This window comes from Acomys minous (assembly GCF_964271855.1).
Source record: "Acomys minous genome assembly, chromosome: 15".
Classification (NCBI taxonomy): Eukaryota; Metazoa; Chordata; class Mammalia; order Rodentia; family Muridae; genus Acomys; species Acomys minous.
This window is the reverse complement of record NC_140497.1, coordinates 79,458,334-79,477,224: the sequence shown is the minus strand read 5'-3', so window position 1 is coordinate 79,477,224 and position 18,891 is coordinate 79,458,334. Positions and strand designations below refer to the sequence as shown.

The following is an 18,891-nucleotide window of genomic DNA, read 5'->3' as shown; positions in this document are numbered from 1 at the left end:
CTCTCCATCCTCTTTATCATTTGTACAAAGGAGGGCTACTGAATTTTAAAAAATTTGTTTCCAGCTACTTTGTTGAAGGTGTTTATTAGCTATAGGAGTTCTCTGGTCATATGTGTATACTGTCATATCACCTGTGAATTGGGATACTTTGACTTCTTGCTTTCCAAATTGTATCTCCTTGATCTCCTTTAGTTGTTATATTGCTTTAGCTAGAACTTCAAGTACTATATTGAAAAGATACGGAGAGAGTGGGCAGCCTTGTCTTGTTCCTGGTATTAGTGGGATTACACTAAGTTTCCCTCCGTTTACTTTGATGTAGGTTACTGGCATGCTGTATATTGTCTTCATTGTATTTAGGTATAACATGGGGGTGTTGGAGTTTGTCACAGGCTTTTTTAGCATCTAATAAGATGACCATGTGGTTTTTTTCTTTCAGTTTGTTATATGGTGGATTACATTGATGGATTTTCATATATTGAACCATCCCTGCACCCCTGGGATGAAGCCTAATTGATCATGGTGGATGATAGGTTTGATGTGTTCCTGGATTAAGTTTGCAAGTATTTTATTGAGTATTTATTTGTATGTGAGCTCTTTAATTTTTTGACATCTTGAAGGTCCAGCAAGCCAATTTTGTACCTAATGCTAGAATATTTTTGCTTTTTTATTGGAATAACTCATAAAACATTTGGCTTGTGGTTATAAGCTATGTCATAGAACACTCAAAATGAGTATGTACAAAACAGGTCTATAACTGTGAAAGCATGAGAAAACAGCTTTGCTCTAAAGGTAAGTTAGAGGTGTTATCAGTCTGTGTCTGTGGCACAGAGCAGTCAGGACAGGCTCGCTCAGGAACCTCAAACATACGTGAACCTAATCATTCAGTTGAACTGGTTAACAGTCTATAGATTAGTAGAAGTCAATATTTAGTGGGATGGTTAGAAAGTGTTTGATTTGTCATTCTATAATTTATTTACAAAACAAACAAACAAACAAAACCAGAAAACAAAAAACTAGGAAGCTATCAAGCCATGAGTAGGAGTGGTTAATTGGTGATGTTTTCCAACAGATTGAGTTTTTTGTTGTTTCTTTGACGTTGAGTTAAATTGGCTTTGCGTCCTGTTGCCTTACCTCTGGACAATACATTTACACTTCTTGTTCCTGTCCTCAAGTCTTACATGATTATGCGTGGCTCTGCATGACGTCCAAATGCTTCAGCCTTTCTTGTGTTATCCTCAGTTCCTCTTGGGGAGGAGCCTCCTGGGGAGGCTGAATTTGCAAATCAGTAGATAGCATGCTGTAATTTCTCATGTATAATTTCTTTTCTGTGCTCTGTTAGTATCTTCCTAATCCAAATCTGGAACAGGAGAGATGGCTCACTGGTTAAGAATGCTCACTGCTGTGGGACAGTGGTGGTTGTGATGCATACCCTTAATTTCAGAGGCAGGTGGATCTCTGTGAGTTCGATGCCAGCCTCGTCTACAAAGTGAGTCCGGGACAGCCAGGGCTACACAGAAAAATGCTGTCTTTAAAAAAATAAAAGAATGTTCATTGCTGATATGTCCCCTCTGCTGAGTCTCCAAGAGTTAGGAAGATGTAAAGAACAGTGTGCTTTTATCTTTCATGTCCTCCCTCATCACATTGGAAGCCTGGTGACTCCCTGGGTTACATAGTTATTTCTGGGACATCCAGAGCTATGTAGAAAAACCATCTCAAAAACAACCAAAAAATTATTCAGGAAAATAGTAAAAAGAGTTATAGTGCCCATTGTTGGTGGAAATGTCAGAAAACCTTAATGTATACATTGTTGGTGACGTGAGAGGTATTAGAACTAGAAAAAGCAGCCTACCCACATCACTTAAAATACACTTGGAGTTTGATTTAAAAAAAAAAAAGTAACCAGGCATGGTGGCACATGCCTTTAATCCCAGCACTTGGGAGGCAGAGGCAGGCGGATCTCTGTGAGTTCAAGGACAGCCAAGGCTACACAGAGAAATAGAGAAATAGAAGATTTATTTGGATACTCTTCCTACCAAAAAAACCTTTTCATGAGTCACTTTGTTTCCCAATAATTGTAAACAAAATATACATTGATTATGAGAGGAATAAATGACCCAGAAATGTGGCCAGCCTGATCTACGAAGTGAGTCCAGAACAGCCAAGGTTACACAGAGAAACCCTGTCTCAAAAAACCAAAAAATAAAAAAATAAAATAATAATCGAAACAAAACACCAAAAAAAAAGTATGTCTTATTTATATTCATTGTGAAGAAAATGCTAATCCTATCTGGATGAGACTATATAGTCAGGGTGCAAGTGAGCTGAGGGACCTTGAGTGAAGCCCTGGCCTCAGTCAACCCTTGACTTCCCCACAGCACAGCCTTTGTCAGCAGGTCATGCTTTCATCTATGACATCAGTTGACAGGATAATGCTATTATTTTCCTGTTGAGAATCTACTTACAATAATATTTTCTACTTTTGATTTGGAAACTTCCCTTTGGTAAATCTTTCAGGCAAAAATAATGTGCTCCTCCATATGCAAATGCATTGGCTGCAAGAATTTTGAAGAAAGCCCAGAACGAAAGACACTGATGCACTTGGCAGATGCCGCTGAAGTCAGGGTCCAGCAGCAGACAGCAGCAAAGACCAAGTTATCCTCTCAGATCTCAGACCTGCTCACGAGGCCAACCCCAGCTCTAAACAGTGGAGGAGGAAAGTAAGTCAATACTTTAAAAAAACCTCTTTTTACCCATTTTTCAAATGTTCTTTTTAGGAAGACAAAGTTAAATTTGGGCTCTAAGCTGTTGTCGACCTGAATTTTCCATTTTTCTTCTATCTTTTGGTTTCTTGAGATGGGTTTTTCTGTGTAGTCTTAACTATCCTAGAACTCCCTTTCTAGACCAGGCTGGTCTCAAACTCACAGCAATCTGCCTGCCTCTGCCTCCCTGAATGCTGGGGTTAAAGGCGTGCGGCACTATGCCCAGCTTCATCTTATTTTTTAAGTAAGTTGAAGAGTAATAGAAAAACTGTGCCGTTCCGTAGTGCATAGCAATGATTTGTTTTCTATGGATAATCTAGCTGGATTGCTCTCTCCTGACTCAAGGTAAGTCTGTACCTGAAGAAACTCTTAAGAAAGCTAGGGTGGTCCACTTTCTTCCCTGTGGCTCCTCACTCCCGTGGTTGTCCTGCATTGCCTGTGTTCTCAGAACACTTGCGCATGCTCTACCGCCCTCCCGAGTGCACTGCAGTACCGTGTCTCACGTTTTCTGCTTTCCTAGACTGCTGCTCTGCAGTGGAGAAGCTTGACCTCAGGTTGAGCACTGGTGCCGTGCTGCTGCCCTTAGCTGCCCAGGGGCTGAGGCAGCAACCAGTTAGAGTCCTAGGAAGTCTGTTCAATAGAGCAAGACCCCATCTTAAAACAAAACAAAACAAAATCTAAGCAGCTGGGCATGGTGGCACAGCACTTGGGAGGCAGAGACAGGTGGGTTCCTGAGTTGAGACCAGCCAACAAAGCAAGTTCCAAGACAGCTAGAGCTATACAGAGAAACACTATCTCAAAAACCCAAATATATAAATAAAACAAAACTAAGCAATTGATTAACTAAACAAAAATAAACAAAAGTATTATATATACAGTATATAACACACCTTTAACTGAAAAGAATACATACCAAAGTGTTTAGAATAAATACTAGAAGGATGAAAATAAGCAGGCCTGTTTCCTACTGGAGTTACTTCTTAGTCTGCAGTGAAAGCGCTCTGTCTTTGGTCCCAGAGTTATGCAAACTGCAGGAAGCATTTCTGTTGCCAGTATTTTTCAAGGCCTGCTGTTAACACAGTCATTTAGAATTGGATTTATAGTAGGCAGTGTATTAGTGATTAATTTGAGAAATTATTAAGAGAATAAACCATTCAAATGATCTTTTTACACTGGTTCTCAGCCTGTGGGTTACAACCCCTTGGGGGGTGTCAAATGACCGTTTCGTAGGGGTTTCCTGAAACTACCCTGCAAATCAGATATTTACATTATGATTCATAAAAGTAGCAAAATTACAGTTATGAAGTAGCAACAAAAATAATTTTATGGTTGGAGGTCATCACAGCATGAGCGGTAATGCTGGCAGCGTTAGGGAGGTTGAGGGCCACTGATGTGGCAAATGCTGAAGTGGAAGCACCCGTGAGGCATTTCCACAGCGAGGAGATTCAAGTGGTCGAAACCTCCAGTAGACATGTAGAGTTCCATCTTTTCTTCAGCTGCATAACACTGTCAGAGGAGCAAATGATGTACTTTGTGCTCAGTGCATCTCCTGGTAAGTAGTTTAGATGTGCTCCCCCGACCACCCTTCCTCAGGGCAGCCCTCATGCCCTCACGTGGCTGCAGCATGAACGTACCAGTGGCATCTCAGGTCAACCCATGATCACCTGTGTTTCTCTCTCAAAAATCATTTCAGATTGCCCTTCACATTTGTAACTAGAGAGGTAGCTGAAGCCACGTGTAACTGCCTTCTTGCCCAGGCAGAGCAGGCTGACAAGAAGGGCAAGTCAAAGGCGGCGGCAGAGCGCATGATTCTAGAGGAATTTGGACGGTGTTTGATGAGCGTCATCAGCTCTGCAGGAAAAGCAAAAGGCGACCCTTGTGCCACGCACTGCTGACTCCTGGACAGAAGACTGGTGTGGGACTGCACAGAAAATTGAAGGTGCCAGCACACTTGATTTTTTAGAAGATAGTTTAACAATTACTGTATTTTAATTCATCCCTTGTTATAAGAGACCTGAAACTATAATATTGAAAGAGAAGGAATTTTAAATGAAGAAATTAGTACATTTTAAATCTTAGTTATTCTGCCGATGCCCCTTCTAAATTTTTTTCTTTAAAAATTCATTCATTGTATTATATATATATTTTTAACTTGCTTGGATTTCTTAAGAATTAGATGTTCTGTCTTTCTGATTCTCTTGACAAAGAACATTTATAAATTATTGTAATGTCATTTATAATGTATGGTGTTGTATGACTTTGTTCAGTAGACGAAGCTAAAGCACCATGGGTGTTGCCCATTCTTTGGCTCCAGAATATTCACAGGTAGAATGTCCACGTAACCAGATTCTTAATGAAACATAGCCAACTAACATTTTGTTTAGAAAACACCATCCTTCTAAGAAAAATCGACTTCTCAGGGTGGATTCTGGAATACTATCTGTTGTCTCCTTGGGAATATCCGGCGGGGAAACAATCCCTTTCACGCTTTTCAGATATAAACGTATTTTCTTTAAAGAAAATGGAATGTTAAGGGACAGTAATTCAGAGGAGGGCAGTGTGTCTGTGACGAGGAGTGGCTAACACGTCCTGGGTGTCTTCGTTTTCTGTGAAGGAGGTGGTATGTTTGCAATAATTGTCAAAGTGGTTATGATAAGTACTAAATTAGGATTGTGTGAATCAAATAAGCATTTTATGTCATAATGTAGAACTCATAAGCATCAAGTACAATATTTGGCTTGGATTGAGAAGCAAGGACACAAAACTGTGAGATTATGTATAATGAAGCTTTTATGCACACAGTTCTCTGTAGACCTTTGGAGCTAAGTTTGAATCAATATGTGACTCTTACCTGATTTACTGATAAGGTCTCCTAGCAGCTTCCACAATTGTAGTGAGCTTTTTATAAAGGAAGTTTAATATAACATTGTCTTTAGCCAGTGATTTGGTAAGCTAAAGTATGTGTGTTCTCAGACTTGCAAAAATAACCTAAATCATCTTCAATAATTAAAAACGGTATGAACTTGAGAGCCTGCTGTAATAGGACTCTTGAGTTTAGGACAAGGGGGAAATATGTTGGAATCGAGGCATCTTGTAAGGTACCTTAATCCTTGGTAATTATTAGCATATGGTTATTACCCTTCCTACAAGGACTCTATAGTTGTATGTAGTAAGTATGTATATATGTTCATATGAACATGAAAGATATAGGTAATAGAAGTTAACCCCAAGAGGATTCCGTTATTCATTAAAGTATCCTCCTTTTACAATGTGGATTCATAAAATTATAGTGCAGTAACTTTAAATGTAGATAATGCAGGCGTTCTCAGCACCTCAGGCTAGCGTGTCTAAGTAAACTCTGTATAAATGTAAATTAGTCTAAGAGGACAAAATAATATCTAATCAAGTTATTTTTCAAAAGGCTGCAATAAGTTTTTGGTCTAAACCTAAGCTTTGTTCATTTTGTATATATTATGTGTTCATTCTAATTGCACCATTGTGATATGTATTTATATACAGTGTGCACAAAATGTTTGTGAATTTTTGATTATAATTGTAGATTATGTATGATGGCATTGCTTAAGAATGTTTTGCTTGTAAAAATTTGAAGGAGCAATCAAATGCTACTAGTTGTGATTTTTAAGAAGCTTTCTAAAGTATCAGTCCCTTTCTTCCTGTGTGGTTCCCACTAAACAACTTTTGTATTAGGCATTTGCATCAAATTGCTGAACAAAGTTAATAGCCACAGTAATTCGCAAATTTCACAAGATTATTTGGGGAGGGTTCGGTATATAATTTTAAAGCCCTATTTACATCCCAAAGTAGAAAGATTATATTTACTAGAGCTATTCAAAAATACACTTTTCTATATTGTAAAAACAGGGCAGAGGAATAAATCATACAGAAAATAAACATTTATACTATTCTGTAAAAAAAAAAAGTTTTGCATTTTTTCTTTAGTTTAATAATACCAGTTTTAACCATTTACCATGCAGGAAACCTTTTAATTCACCAGATTTTCAGTACATTTGACATTATTTCTGAAAAAAACTTTAAAGATATCCTTGCATAATTCATAATCCTTGCATAATATGAATTGCATTGAAGTGAGAATATGTCTGTACTTCTCTGCTGCTGAGGCAGAAATGCCGTCTACTTTCTTTTAGATACATGATGCTGTGTGCCCATCGCTCTTAGTTCTTGTGACTCTGAAGAGGTAAACACAGCCCGTAGGTCTTACCTGTGAGATGGAAGCTTGGTGTTGTAGGGACTGGAGCGAGCAGCGCGTTGGCTGCAGGAGGAGGAGGGTGGGCTGCCTTAGCTTCCCCTTCTTTTGATACTTCATAAGAGACATTGTGCAGCCTTACGTAAAATGTGAATAAAAATAGCTTCAGAAAGTTTTTCTATTTTCGTCTATAATGCTGATAAGAAAAGGAATTCACATCATTGAAGCTCTCCTAGGACCTGCAGCTCTACCTCTGAGCAAACCGGTCCCTTGGCATTCTGGTCCCTTAGGCATTCTGGTCTGTCTTTGTGGAGCTGGAGATGAATGAACTCTGGACCTTCAGCAGCCCTGCACGCCCTGCACACACTGCACTCCTGCACCGCACCCACGCCCTGTGGCAGACACCCTGCACGCACTGCACTCCTGCACCGCACCCACGCCCTGTGGCAGACACCCTGCACTCACTGCACTCCTGCACTGCACCCACGGCCTGTGGCAGACAGACACCCTGCACGCACTGCACTCCTGCACCGCACCCACGGCCCTGTGCAGTGTTCCTGGCGCATCCACTCAAAGCCCCAGAACCAAGCAGCTAAATGTTACTGTTGAAGTGTCTCCTGTTGTTGCTGTTATCACTTATTTTGCGCTGTCAGCGATTGAACCTAGGACCTCATGCATGCTGGCAAGTGCTCTGCTACTGACCTGCATCCCCTGGTAGTGAAGCTGTTTTCTATTAGGTAAGTTATTTAAGCTTACCTCCCAGTTCCTGTTACAGTTTCTTTATCTTTAGATCAGATGTGAGGTTCTTGTTTGTGTTTATTTTGGTTTTCAGTGTCTACCTATTTAGCCTAGGCTGGCCTTCCCCTCCCCCACCACCAGTGTTTCTCTGTTTAACCTAGGCTGGCCTTCCCCTCCCCCACCACCAGTCTTTCTCTGTTTAACCTAGGCTGGCCTCAACTTCTCGGCAGTCCTCCGGCCTCAGCTCTCCAGAGTGCTGGGAGGACTTACAAACGTGACTTACTCACCTGGCTTGGTTGGCTGTTGCTTTGGCATTTTTGAGGCATTGTCTCAGGCTGCCCACAGTAAGTAGGAAGGATGGTCTTGACCCCTGATTCCCCCTCCCTTCCACCTCCCATTCCACGACACGTGTGTCACCATGCTCAGTGTGTCGTGTGGGGTGCATTTTTAAAGCCTCCTTTTAGAGATTTATTTTTAGTTGTGTATATGTGAATGAGTGTGAGTGCCTCCTCCAACATCCAGAGTTGTCAGGTCCCCTGCAGCCGGAATTACAGGTGGTGGGAACTGCCCTGACCCAGCAGCAAGAGCAGGATGAGCTGCACCATCTCTCTGCCCTCAGCTGTGTGTGGCTTTTGTTTCTTTCTTTTTAAGATTTATTCATGTATTTTATGTATATGGTATTCAGATCCCATTAGAGGCCGCTGTGAGATGCCTTGTGGTGCTGGGAATGGAACTCAAGACCTCTGAAAGAACCAGCCAATGCTCTTAAAGGATGAGCCATCTTTTCAGCTCCTTTTATTTTTATTTTTTCAAGTGGTTTTTAGATCCCTGATTTTTTGTTTGTTTGGTTTGGTTTGGTTTGGTTTGGTTTTTGAGACAGGGTTTCTCTGTGTAGCCTTGGCTGTCCTAGACTCACTTTGTAGACAAGGCTGGCCTTGAACTCACAGAGATCTGCCAGCCTCTGCTTCCCAAATCCTGGGATTAAAGGTGTGCACCACCCTACCCCACCTGGTTTAGATGCCTGATTAAATCCAGGGCCTTACACATGCTAAGCAAGTATGTGTAACCTCAAGGTGGGTTTCAAGTCTAACATGTAGTTTTGTTTTGTTTGTTTTTGAGACAGGGTTCTCACTATGTAGATCTTGTTTCCCTAGTAGGCGGCTCAGCTATGTAGACCAGCCTGGCCTGGAACTCACTGACCTGTGTGTGCCTCTCTGCCCCTGCAATTTCTGGTATTAAAGATGTGAACCACCACATTGGCCAAGGCTTTTAAAAAAGATTAGATTTTTCTTAGATAATAAATTTTTGTGGCCACATTTAAGACATTCTTAGCTTCTGCTAAATATTAAGTATATTCAAGGTGATAGGTCACTGGAACTTTTGTAGCTCTGTAAAAAACAAAGGAAAACTGATACTATATAAAAAGAATACATTATACCAGAAATAAAAGTGGGAGTCAGTATTCTTTTAATCAATGAAATTCACTGGATTGGGCTGGAGAGATGGCTCAGACGTTAAGAGTACTAGCTGTTCTTCCAAAGGTCCTGAGTTCAATTCCCAGCAACCACATGGTGGCCCACAACCATCTATAATGGTGGTCTGTCATCCTTTTCTGGCATGCAGGCCCACATGCAGGCAGAATACTGTATGACTAATAAATAAAATCTTTAAAAAAAAAGAAATTCACTGGATTTATGTACATAAAGGACAATAACATCTTTAAAAAGTGCAGGTCTTAGGAGTTGCAGGAAGTAGCCAGGCATGGTGGTGCACGCCTCTAGTCCCAGCACTCGGGAGGCAGAGGCAGGCGCATCTCAGGGAGTAACAGGCCAGCCTGGTCTAAAACATTAGTCCAGGACAGCAAAGGCTACACAGAGGAAACCCTGTTTCAAACAAACAAAAAAGTTGCAGGAAGTGATAGTGAATATAGAAGAATTCTGAACTGTATACTTTTAAAAATATTGAGTGTTATGGCATGTGAATTATATTTCAAGATTATTTTGCCAAAAGTACAGGAAAAAAGTCAGCACCCATTTATAATTCAAAACAAAACAAAACAAAACAACAACAACAACTCTGAAGCAAATGAAGAATAACCAGATAAAGAGCATTTACAAAATGCCACAGTGAAGCAAGCCATGGTGGCACATGACTTTAATCCCAGCACTCAGGAGGCAGAAGTGGTCCTCAGAGCGAGTCCAGGACACCCAGGGCTACACAGAGAAAGCCTGTCTACAACAACAACAAAGCCACAGTGAGCCACACTTGTGGTGAGCCAGTTTTCTCTGAGGCTGGGAACAAGGCCTTCCCACTCACTGCTCTGTAGTTCTTTAATTCATCAGGCAAGGGGAGAGACATACTGGAAATAAGTGACAAGCCTGTGCTTAGGTGATGTGATCGCCTGCACAGAAAAATCAGAATTGAATGAAAGGTGTCAATGAGCAAGAGTCAGCTGGATGTCCACATCCAAGCAATAAGCATTTAGAAACGGAAGCCATTTATAATAGCATCGAAAGTATGAAATATGTGTGTGCACATAGTCCATATGCTGAAAATTAGAAAACAGTGATATGAAAAGATATGCCATGCATTATATTTTAAAATGCAATGTTATGCCATTTCTTCCTAAATTTATCTATAGACTGAATGGAACTCTGATCAAACTCCCTGCACAAGTTCATATAAATATTAACAAGTAAATGAAAAGGGAAAAAAAAAAACAGTATCCAAAACCGATGTGTAAACAGGCAGTTGGAGGACTCATACCTGATTTCAAAACTGACTTGAAGCTACAGTGGTTAGGACTGATTTTAGTGAAATGACAGATCAGTAGATCTACAGAACATAGAGTAAACATAGACTCGCACGTCTATTGGTCAGTGTTTGACAGAACAGTATAGTTCAGTGTGGAAAGCAGTCTGAGACAATTAGTGCTGGGTTATCTGCACTTTAAAACACGTCACCACAGTCTTTACATCTAAGTCAACCGAAAGCAGATTGTGACTCAGGATTTGCTTTCAATTGCTGCCATAAAACACTGACCAGAAGCGCCCTGAGCAGGAAAGGGTTTATTCCTCTTGTATTTCTAGGTAACAACAGTCTGTCACTGAGCAGGAACTCAAGGCAGGAACTGAAATAGAGGCCATGAGGGACCGCAGGCTTGCTCCCCACACTCACGGGTTAGCTTGCTTTATTAGACTCCCAGGAGCACTTGTCCCACAGTGTGCTGGGCCCTCCCACATCCGTCAAGAAAACACCCCAATCTAGCCTGCGGAGCACTCTGATGAATGTGTTTTCTCATTTGAGGTCCCCTCACTCCAGGTGGCTCTAGCCGTGTCAAACTGACAACAACCTAAACAAAACACAGTAACTTAAATGTAGAGCCCAGACTACTAAATATTAAAAATGCAAGAAAACCTCCAGGACCTTGGCATGAGAAAAGATGCTTTAACTGGAAAATACTAGACTAATCAAAAAGCCTGTTTTTTGAGATGGAATCTAGTGTAGGCCAGGCTGGCCCCCACAGCACACTATGTAGCTGAGCATGACTGTGGGTGTCAGTGTCTGTGTGTATAGAGGGAAAGGCAGAGGGCAAGGTTGGGGAAGTCCGCTCCCCTGATGTTGGGATTGAAGGCCTGCCCAACTATGTCCAGTCAAAGAACATGGATAGATCTATCTTTCTTTCTTTCTTTCTTTCTTTCTTTCTTTCTTTCTTTCTTTCTTTCTTTCTTTCTTTCTTTCTTTTTTGTTTTGAGACAGGGTTTCTCTTTGTAGCTTTGACTGTCCTGGACTTCCTTTGTAGACCAGGCTGGCCTCGAACTCACAGCGATCCACCTGCCTCTGCCTCCCAAGTCCTGGGATTACAGGCATACACCACCGTGCCCAGCCGACCATGGGTAATTTTTAAGAGAACATTAGGGGACTGGGAAAGCGGCTCCATTGGTGATGTCTTGTCCTGTGAGCACCAGCACCTGTGTTTTAGATACCCAGCACCTACAAAAGCTGAGTGCACTGGCATACACCTCCCAACACTGAAGGGGTGGAGAAAGGCAAAGCCCTCGAATCATTCATTGGCTGGCTATTCCAGGCTAGTGAGAGACCCCATTTCAACAGATGAGACTGAACAATGTAGGAAGACACCTGACATTGACCTCTGGCCTACTAACTAACATGCATTTTCACTGGCATACACACGGACCTGCAGCTGTGTGTGCACACACCTCCATGGACAAGTATATGCAACACACACACACACACACACACACACACACACACACACACACACACACACACACAGTTTATTTTGAAGGATATAAGATGCAGAGTAGAAATTATAGCCAGTTACTCTAACCAAACCTTCTTCACTGTGAATTTATTTCACCGTGAATCATAGTATAAACTCAAGGCTATGAAGCCATTCAGAATTGCAAGAACAGTTAGCAGGACTAAAAGCAACGATGGAAATGTTCTCGTCTTCAGCCTCTGTCTACCCAGCTTACCCAGCGTTTAAAGGAATAATGCAAAACACTTTTTTCAAATACAGAATATATAAGTACATAGTCAGATGTAAAGAGCAGTGAGCAGGTGTGAACTTTTAACGATTATGTGCAAACTGTGGCCATAAATCATAGGCCCTAAATTAAGGGGGATGACTTCGGAATTCAGGGAACCCAATGATTTTGAACTTCAGCAGCATGCCACATATAAAATGAAACGTGACACTGATTTAATTTTTCAAAACAGAAGCCCTTGTTGGGGTGGAATAAATAAAAATAGATTATGTTTTGTTTTGTTTTCTCAGAGCTGAGGACTGAACCCAGGGCCTTGCGCTTGCTAGGCGAGTGCTCTACCACTGAGCTAAATCCCCAACCCCTTGAATATGTTTTAGAAGGGGAATTTCAGTGAAAATAGTCAACTTTTACATATTTTTTCTTGCATTTTAAGTTTTCCTATGGGGATTTGCTGTACTGTGCTAATGTCCATTCCGTGGCAGTGATCTTTTACACAGTGTGCTACTGGGTCATGTTTCTTTCTTAGCCCTCAGCACACTCCTTGTTGGGAAAGTGTACGGACTCGTCTACTCTTCCCTTAAATGTGAGTGTGAGGGAACGGGGTGCTGTCCACCTTCAAGTCTGAACTTCCAAGTCCCTGGGGGGCTGGAGGGAAACACTGAGAGGTTTCTAGTCCGTCCTCAGTAGACATTTTTCAGTTATTAAACACATGCTGGTATGGCTTCAAAGGAATGTAAATAGGTAGTGTGTTTACTGAATGTTTCTCATTTGAATCTCACAAACACAAGTAGAGCTCAGAGGCAGCAGACGTTAAAGGCCTCTGCCTGTTTTCTGCTCAACACTGGACTTTTCTAAGAGGCGTCAAGTAAGTATACAGCTGGATATATTTTTCAAAAGTAGTATTTCAGAGCCTGCTGCTTGAAAGTGGAACTCATATAATCACCCATGTTCTGCATTCCCCAGTTTACTGCAACACAGGGAAGGCTCTCCCGGCACGTGATTTGCCTTCTGCCTGCTGTACTTCTAGTTTAGGGTACCTCAGGACAAGAGGATTTGCGATATTTCAATCTGCACTTCTATCTAACTTTTCAGACCATAAAAGTCTAAATTTTTATATTAAGGTAAAATTACACTCTAGGTTTTATAAGCATTTTACCAATATTGTGTGTGTGTGTGTGTGTGTGTGTGTATTATGTGTCTCTCTCCGTGTGCTTGTGTGTTTGATGTGTCTGTATGATGTGTGTGAGGTTGTATATGTATGATGTGTCTGTGGATATCTGTGTGACTGTATGATTCATGTATGATGTGTGTGTGTCTGTGTATGTGTGTGAGACTATATATGATGTTTCTGTGTATCTGATGTTTGTGTATCTGTGTGACTGTATATTTGTATGTATGATGTATGACTATGTGTATGATGTGTCTGTAGGATGTGTGAGATTGTATATGATGTGTCTGTATGTACAATGTGTCTGATATGTGTGTATGTGTATGATGTCTGTATGATGTGTGACTGTTACGATGTCTGTATATGATGTGAGACTGTATGATGTCTGTGTGTATGATGTGTGACTATTATGGTGTGTGACTATGTATGATGTCTGTATGTTGTATGTATGACTGTATGATGTCTCTGTGTATGATATGTTTGAGGCTGTATGTATGATGTCTGTGTGTGTGACTGTGTATGATGTCTGAGACTGTATATGTGTGATATCTGTCTATGATGTATGTGTGTGTGACTATGTGTATGATGTGTCTGTGTCTAATGAATATGCATATGATGTGTCTGCATGATGTGTGACTATATATGTGTGACTGCATATGTATGTTGTGTCTGTAATGTGTGTGACTGTGTATGATGTGTGTCTGTTAGACTGTATGTGTATGTTGTATCTGTATGATGTGACTGTACGTGTATGTTGTTTGTGTGCATGTGTGCAGGAGTGTGTGTGTGTGTGTGTGTGTGTGTGTGTGTGTGTGTGTGTGAAGGTAAGATGATAATTTTTCAAGTGTTGCTTCTTGCTTTGCACCTAAAGAAGGTTCTTCGTTGTGTCTGTTGTGCTGCTGCACACCCAGGCTGGCACACCCAGGCTGGCAGGTCCAAGAGCGTTCAGTGACTCCTGTCTCCTCTCCCATGCTGCAGCAGCCATGATAGGACTATAGGTGAATGTTACCACATCCGGCTTTTTACAGAGATTTCAGAGTCCTGAACTCAGATCATCAGATTTGCAAAGCAAGCACTTTTACCCACACAGTCATCTCCTTAATCCCTAGTAGTATCCTTTTTAAGATTTTGCATTTACTTTATGTGTGTGGGTGTTTTATCTGCACATATGCATCAAGTGTGTGCCTGGTGTCCTCAAAGGCCGGAAGAACTCATCGGATCCCCTGGACTGAGGCTACAGATGGTTTGTGAGCCCCCACGTAGGTACTAGGAATTGAACCCAAATCCTCTCTGGAAGACAAGCTAGTGCTAGTAACCACTGAGCTATCTCTCCTTCTCTCCACCCCTACCTCCTGTATTTTAAACTGTCAACCAAGCTTTTTATTTATACAAATAGTTTTATGTTTTAGTTACTCTGAGTTGTTAGTTGTTATTCAGACAACTTAAAAGAAGGCCTGACATTGTATATATGTCTGAAATTACAAAAGAATGAACAGGGTTTTTTTCTTCTTTCTCTTTTTAAACAGGTTTAGCTGTGCACACACCTTTAATCCCAACACTCAGGAGGCAGAGGCAGAATGGTCTAGGTTGCCCAGTGCTAATAATGATACCCTGTCTCAAAAACATGTTTTGAAAAGCTTTTTAACAGATCTGCTCACACGCCTGTCTTACAGGCAGCTTCACCAGCAGCACCTGATAGTGTCTTTTCCTCCTTTTTAGAAAACTCATATTCCAAGCAGGCCAAGCCAAGGAGTTCATCACATATATGCATAGGCTGGAAATACAAACCTGTCCATTGAGAATGATGAAATTATAAAATATGGTAGAAAATAATATGCTGTGTCTAGGCATGGCCATCGTGTAATAAATGTTACAGCAGCATACAGCAGCAGCAAACACTGTGTGACTGTCAAACAACACTAGTGTGATCACTCAAGCACAATCTGTAATATGGAACTAAAGGTCATAGGAACTTAAGTTTGCAATGGCACTACATTGAACAAAATAGATTACATGTTATTGGAAAGAAAACACTGCAAACAAGAGCCCCTTAGATACCTGTTCAGATCATTGATAAACTTTGGGATTCCCATAAGTGTTTTTGTTATTTTGTCATAAAATTCATTCTGACATGTAATTAATATTATCTAAAAGAAAAGTGAACTTTAAAAACAGTTGGGTACTCTTCAAAATTTTTAACATAGGGGCTGGAGAGATGGCTCAGAGGTTAGGAGCACTGGCTGCTCTTCCAAAGGTCCTGAGTTCAATTCCCAACACCCACATGATGGCTCACAACCATCTACAAGATCTGGTGCCCTCTTTTGACATGCAGGCATACATGCAGGCAAAACACTTCTACTTAATAAATATATCTTAAAAAACAACAACAACCCACATCCACTGTTACTTAGCAAATGCTCACATCAATTGGCATTACCAAACTTGAACTTCTGTAGTCCAAGAAAGACAACTAGTATTTTCTTGGAAAAAGTTTCTAATTCTTTCTGGATGATTATTTTTTTTCTCAGAGACAGGGTTTCACCGAGTCCACAATGGTCTCAAACTCACTGTGTAGCTAAAGATGACGTTGAACTCCTGCCTCTACCTCTTGAGTCCTGGGATTACAGGTGTGTGTCACTGTGCCCTACTCTGAATAATATTTTGAGGGACAAACAAGTTTTAGCTCTAATATTTAAGAAACTGATATTTAGATCCATTTGTAACTTTAGAAAGTGATTGAACACATTTCTCCATCATAGATGCTCATTTTGATCTATGAAAGTTAAATATGCCAATGCTTGTTGTTTTAAATGAAAATCCCAGATCGTTCTGTTTTACCAATAAGGACTCAGGAGCCAGGTGCTGTGGTGAAAAACCTGCTAGTTCAGAGAGTTAGAGAAAGCTCCCCACTGACCTTCCTACTCAGCTCACATCCCAATGGAAAAGGCCCAAAAGGCTCACTAGCTCAGTTGACTACCCAGGTAGAAAAGGCCAAAAAACCCAATGCCAAAGGCTTGCTAGCTCAAAGCCCAAAAAAGCCAAAGGCCACGGAGCTGAGGAGCTAAAGAGCTAAGAGCCAAAGAGCTCAAAGCTAAAAGCCAAAGCTAAAGAGCTCCTTCTACTTCCACACGCTGTCTTAAATAGCCCTCAACTCAAAGTCCCTCCTACTCTTTAATCTCTGTCAGGTGGTTTTATTGCTCTGCCTCTTGACGTAGGGTTAACTTTATTAAATTCTGTGTATAGAAAGCTCTTGGATTAAAGGTGTGTGTTAGGGCTCAATCATGCCAAACAAAAGACAGGTTTATACAGTTCACAATCTCAGGGAGCACATTGGGATCAAATATCCTGCAATAAAAGCTCATGGAATGTTAATTTTAAAATGGCATTTAGTGTGTGTGTTCCATGGCACATGTGTTAAGATCAGAGGATAACATCCAAGAGGCAGTTTTTTCATTGATCAAACTCAGATCACAAGTGTGTATGCATGTGGTAAGCATGTGTGAATGTCTATATGCTGTGGAGACCCAATATTGATAGAGAGTATCTTCCTTGATGCTCTCCGCTTTTTTTTAGAAAGATATTTATTCATGTATATGAGTACACTGTCTTCATGCACACCAGAAGAGGGCATCAGATCTCATTATAGATGGTTGTGAGCCACCATGTGGCTGGCGGGAATTGAACTCAAGACCTCTGGAAGAGCAGCCAGTGCTCTTAACCACTGAGCCATCTCTCCAGCCCCTGTTCTCCACTTCTTGAGAAAGTCTCTTAGTGAACCCAGAGTTTGCTAATCTAGCTAGCTAAATTGACCTGGGGACCCTCTGTGCCTCTCTGTGCTGCCATCCTGCCCGGCTTTTTAGATAAATTCTAGGGATCTGAACTCCAGGCCTCTTCCTTTGCAGGGCCACGGAGCCATCAGCCCTGTTGATTCCTTACTTCGTTTTGTTTTGTTTTCATTTTGGTTTAGTTTTTTGAGATAGGGTTTCTCTGTGCAGCCTTGGCTGTCCTGGACCCCTTTTGTAGAATAGGCCTTGAGTTCAGAGATCTGCCTGCCTCTGCCTCCCAAATGCTGGGATTAAAGGCATGTGCCACCATGCCCAGCTCGTTTATTTTTTTGATTCCTTACTTTTTAGCTGTCACTTAAGCTCTACAATATTTATGTCTTCACCTAAAAAAGATAAATACATGTTTGGTAGCTGGTCAGAAATTCAGAGGCTTGGAGGTCTCTGAGGATGGACTCCTCCCTCACAATTAGCAACATGTAAAACCACAGATTGAAATTGCAGGGCTCTAATGACTAATCAAAAGAATGGGACTTTTGTGGCATCTCCAGCCCTGGGTGGAGAGGTAACTCTAAACTGATCAAAGGGTCATAAGACCTTATCTACTCGAGGTTTTCTAAGAACACAGACACACCACTGTCCCTGTCCTTTATTTTATTTTATTTTATTTTTGAGACAGGGTTTCTCTGTGTATCCTTGGCTGTCCTGGGCTTGCTTTGTAGATCAGGCTGGCCTCAAACTCACAGCGATCCACCTGCCTCTGCCTCCCGAGTGCTGGCATTAAAGGCGTGCGCTACCATGGCCTGGCTTCATTTTTTTTTTTTTTTTTGAGCCGGTGTATTAGATTTACCATTACTGTGATGAAACACCATGACCAAAAGCAAGTTGTGAGGAAAGGGTTTATTTGACTTACACTTCCACATCATTAGTCCATCACTAAAGGAAGTTAGGACAGGAACTCAAACAGAGCAGGAACCTGGAGGCAGGAACTGATGCAGGGTCTGTGGAGGGGTGTTGCTTACTGGTTTGCTCTCTATGGCTTGTTCAGCCTGCTTTCATACAGAACCAAGGACCACCAGCCCAGAGATGGAATCACCCACAATGGGCTGGGCCCTCTCAAGTCAATCACTAAATAAGAAAATTCCCTACAAGCTTGCCTACAGCCAGATCTTCTGGAGGCATTTTCTCAGTTGAGGCTCCTTCCTCTCTGATGACTACCTTGTGTCAAGTTGGCATAAAACTAGCTAGATACAGGATCTATCTACATAGCCTTGACTGTCCTAGAACTCACTATATATACCAGGCTGACCTTGAGCTCAAAAGAGATCCACCTGCCTCTGTCTCTTGAGTGCTGGGATTAAAGCCCTGTATCATTATGCCTGGTGTCATTGCTCCCTCTCCCTCCTCTTTTTAAAGCTACTTCAAATGGGCCTGTCAATCACTTGAGGAGCAACAAAACAAACTAACAAACACACACATGTCTGCTTTAGAGATGTTTGTGTTTTAAAAATGCAGGCTGGCACAATAATCTCTTGGGCCTAAGTCTGCCTGGGCTTTTATGCCAATGGTCTCTGGCTGTTGTTTACTCTTGTCTTTGGGTAGACTTCATTTTACAATATTCAGTCCCATTTGTCTTCAACAGTGTGGTCGTGTGTGTCTCATATGAATTCTTTCATAGCAATCACAAGAAATGGAGAGCTAAGGTGAG

At 41.3% G+C, this 18,891-nt stretch overlaps 1 protein-coding gene across 6 annotated transcripts in view; it reads left to right on the top strand.

Annotated features, from left to right (window-relative positions):
• The window catches only part of LIN54 (lin-54 DREAM MuvB core complex component), a 69,189-nt gene extending 62,835 nt beyond the window's left edge, over window positions 1-6,354 (top strand). For all 6 annotated transcript variants that reach the window (XM_084759961.1, XM_084759960.1, XM_084759963.1 and 3 more), the window contains exons 12-13: window positions 2,515-2,717; window positions 4,453-6,354. In XM_084759961.1, the coding sequence (XP_084616087.1) occupies window positions 2,515-2,717; window positions 4,453-4,654 (405 nt within the window). In that variant the 3' untranslated portion in view covers window positions 4,655-6,354. The remainder of the gene's footprint in view (window positions 1-2,514; window positions 2,718-4,452) is intronic.
• The last annotated feature ends 12,537 nt before the right edge of the window (window positions 6,355-18,891 follow it).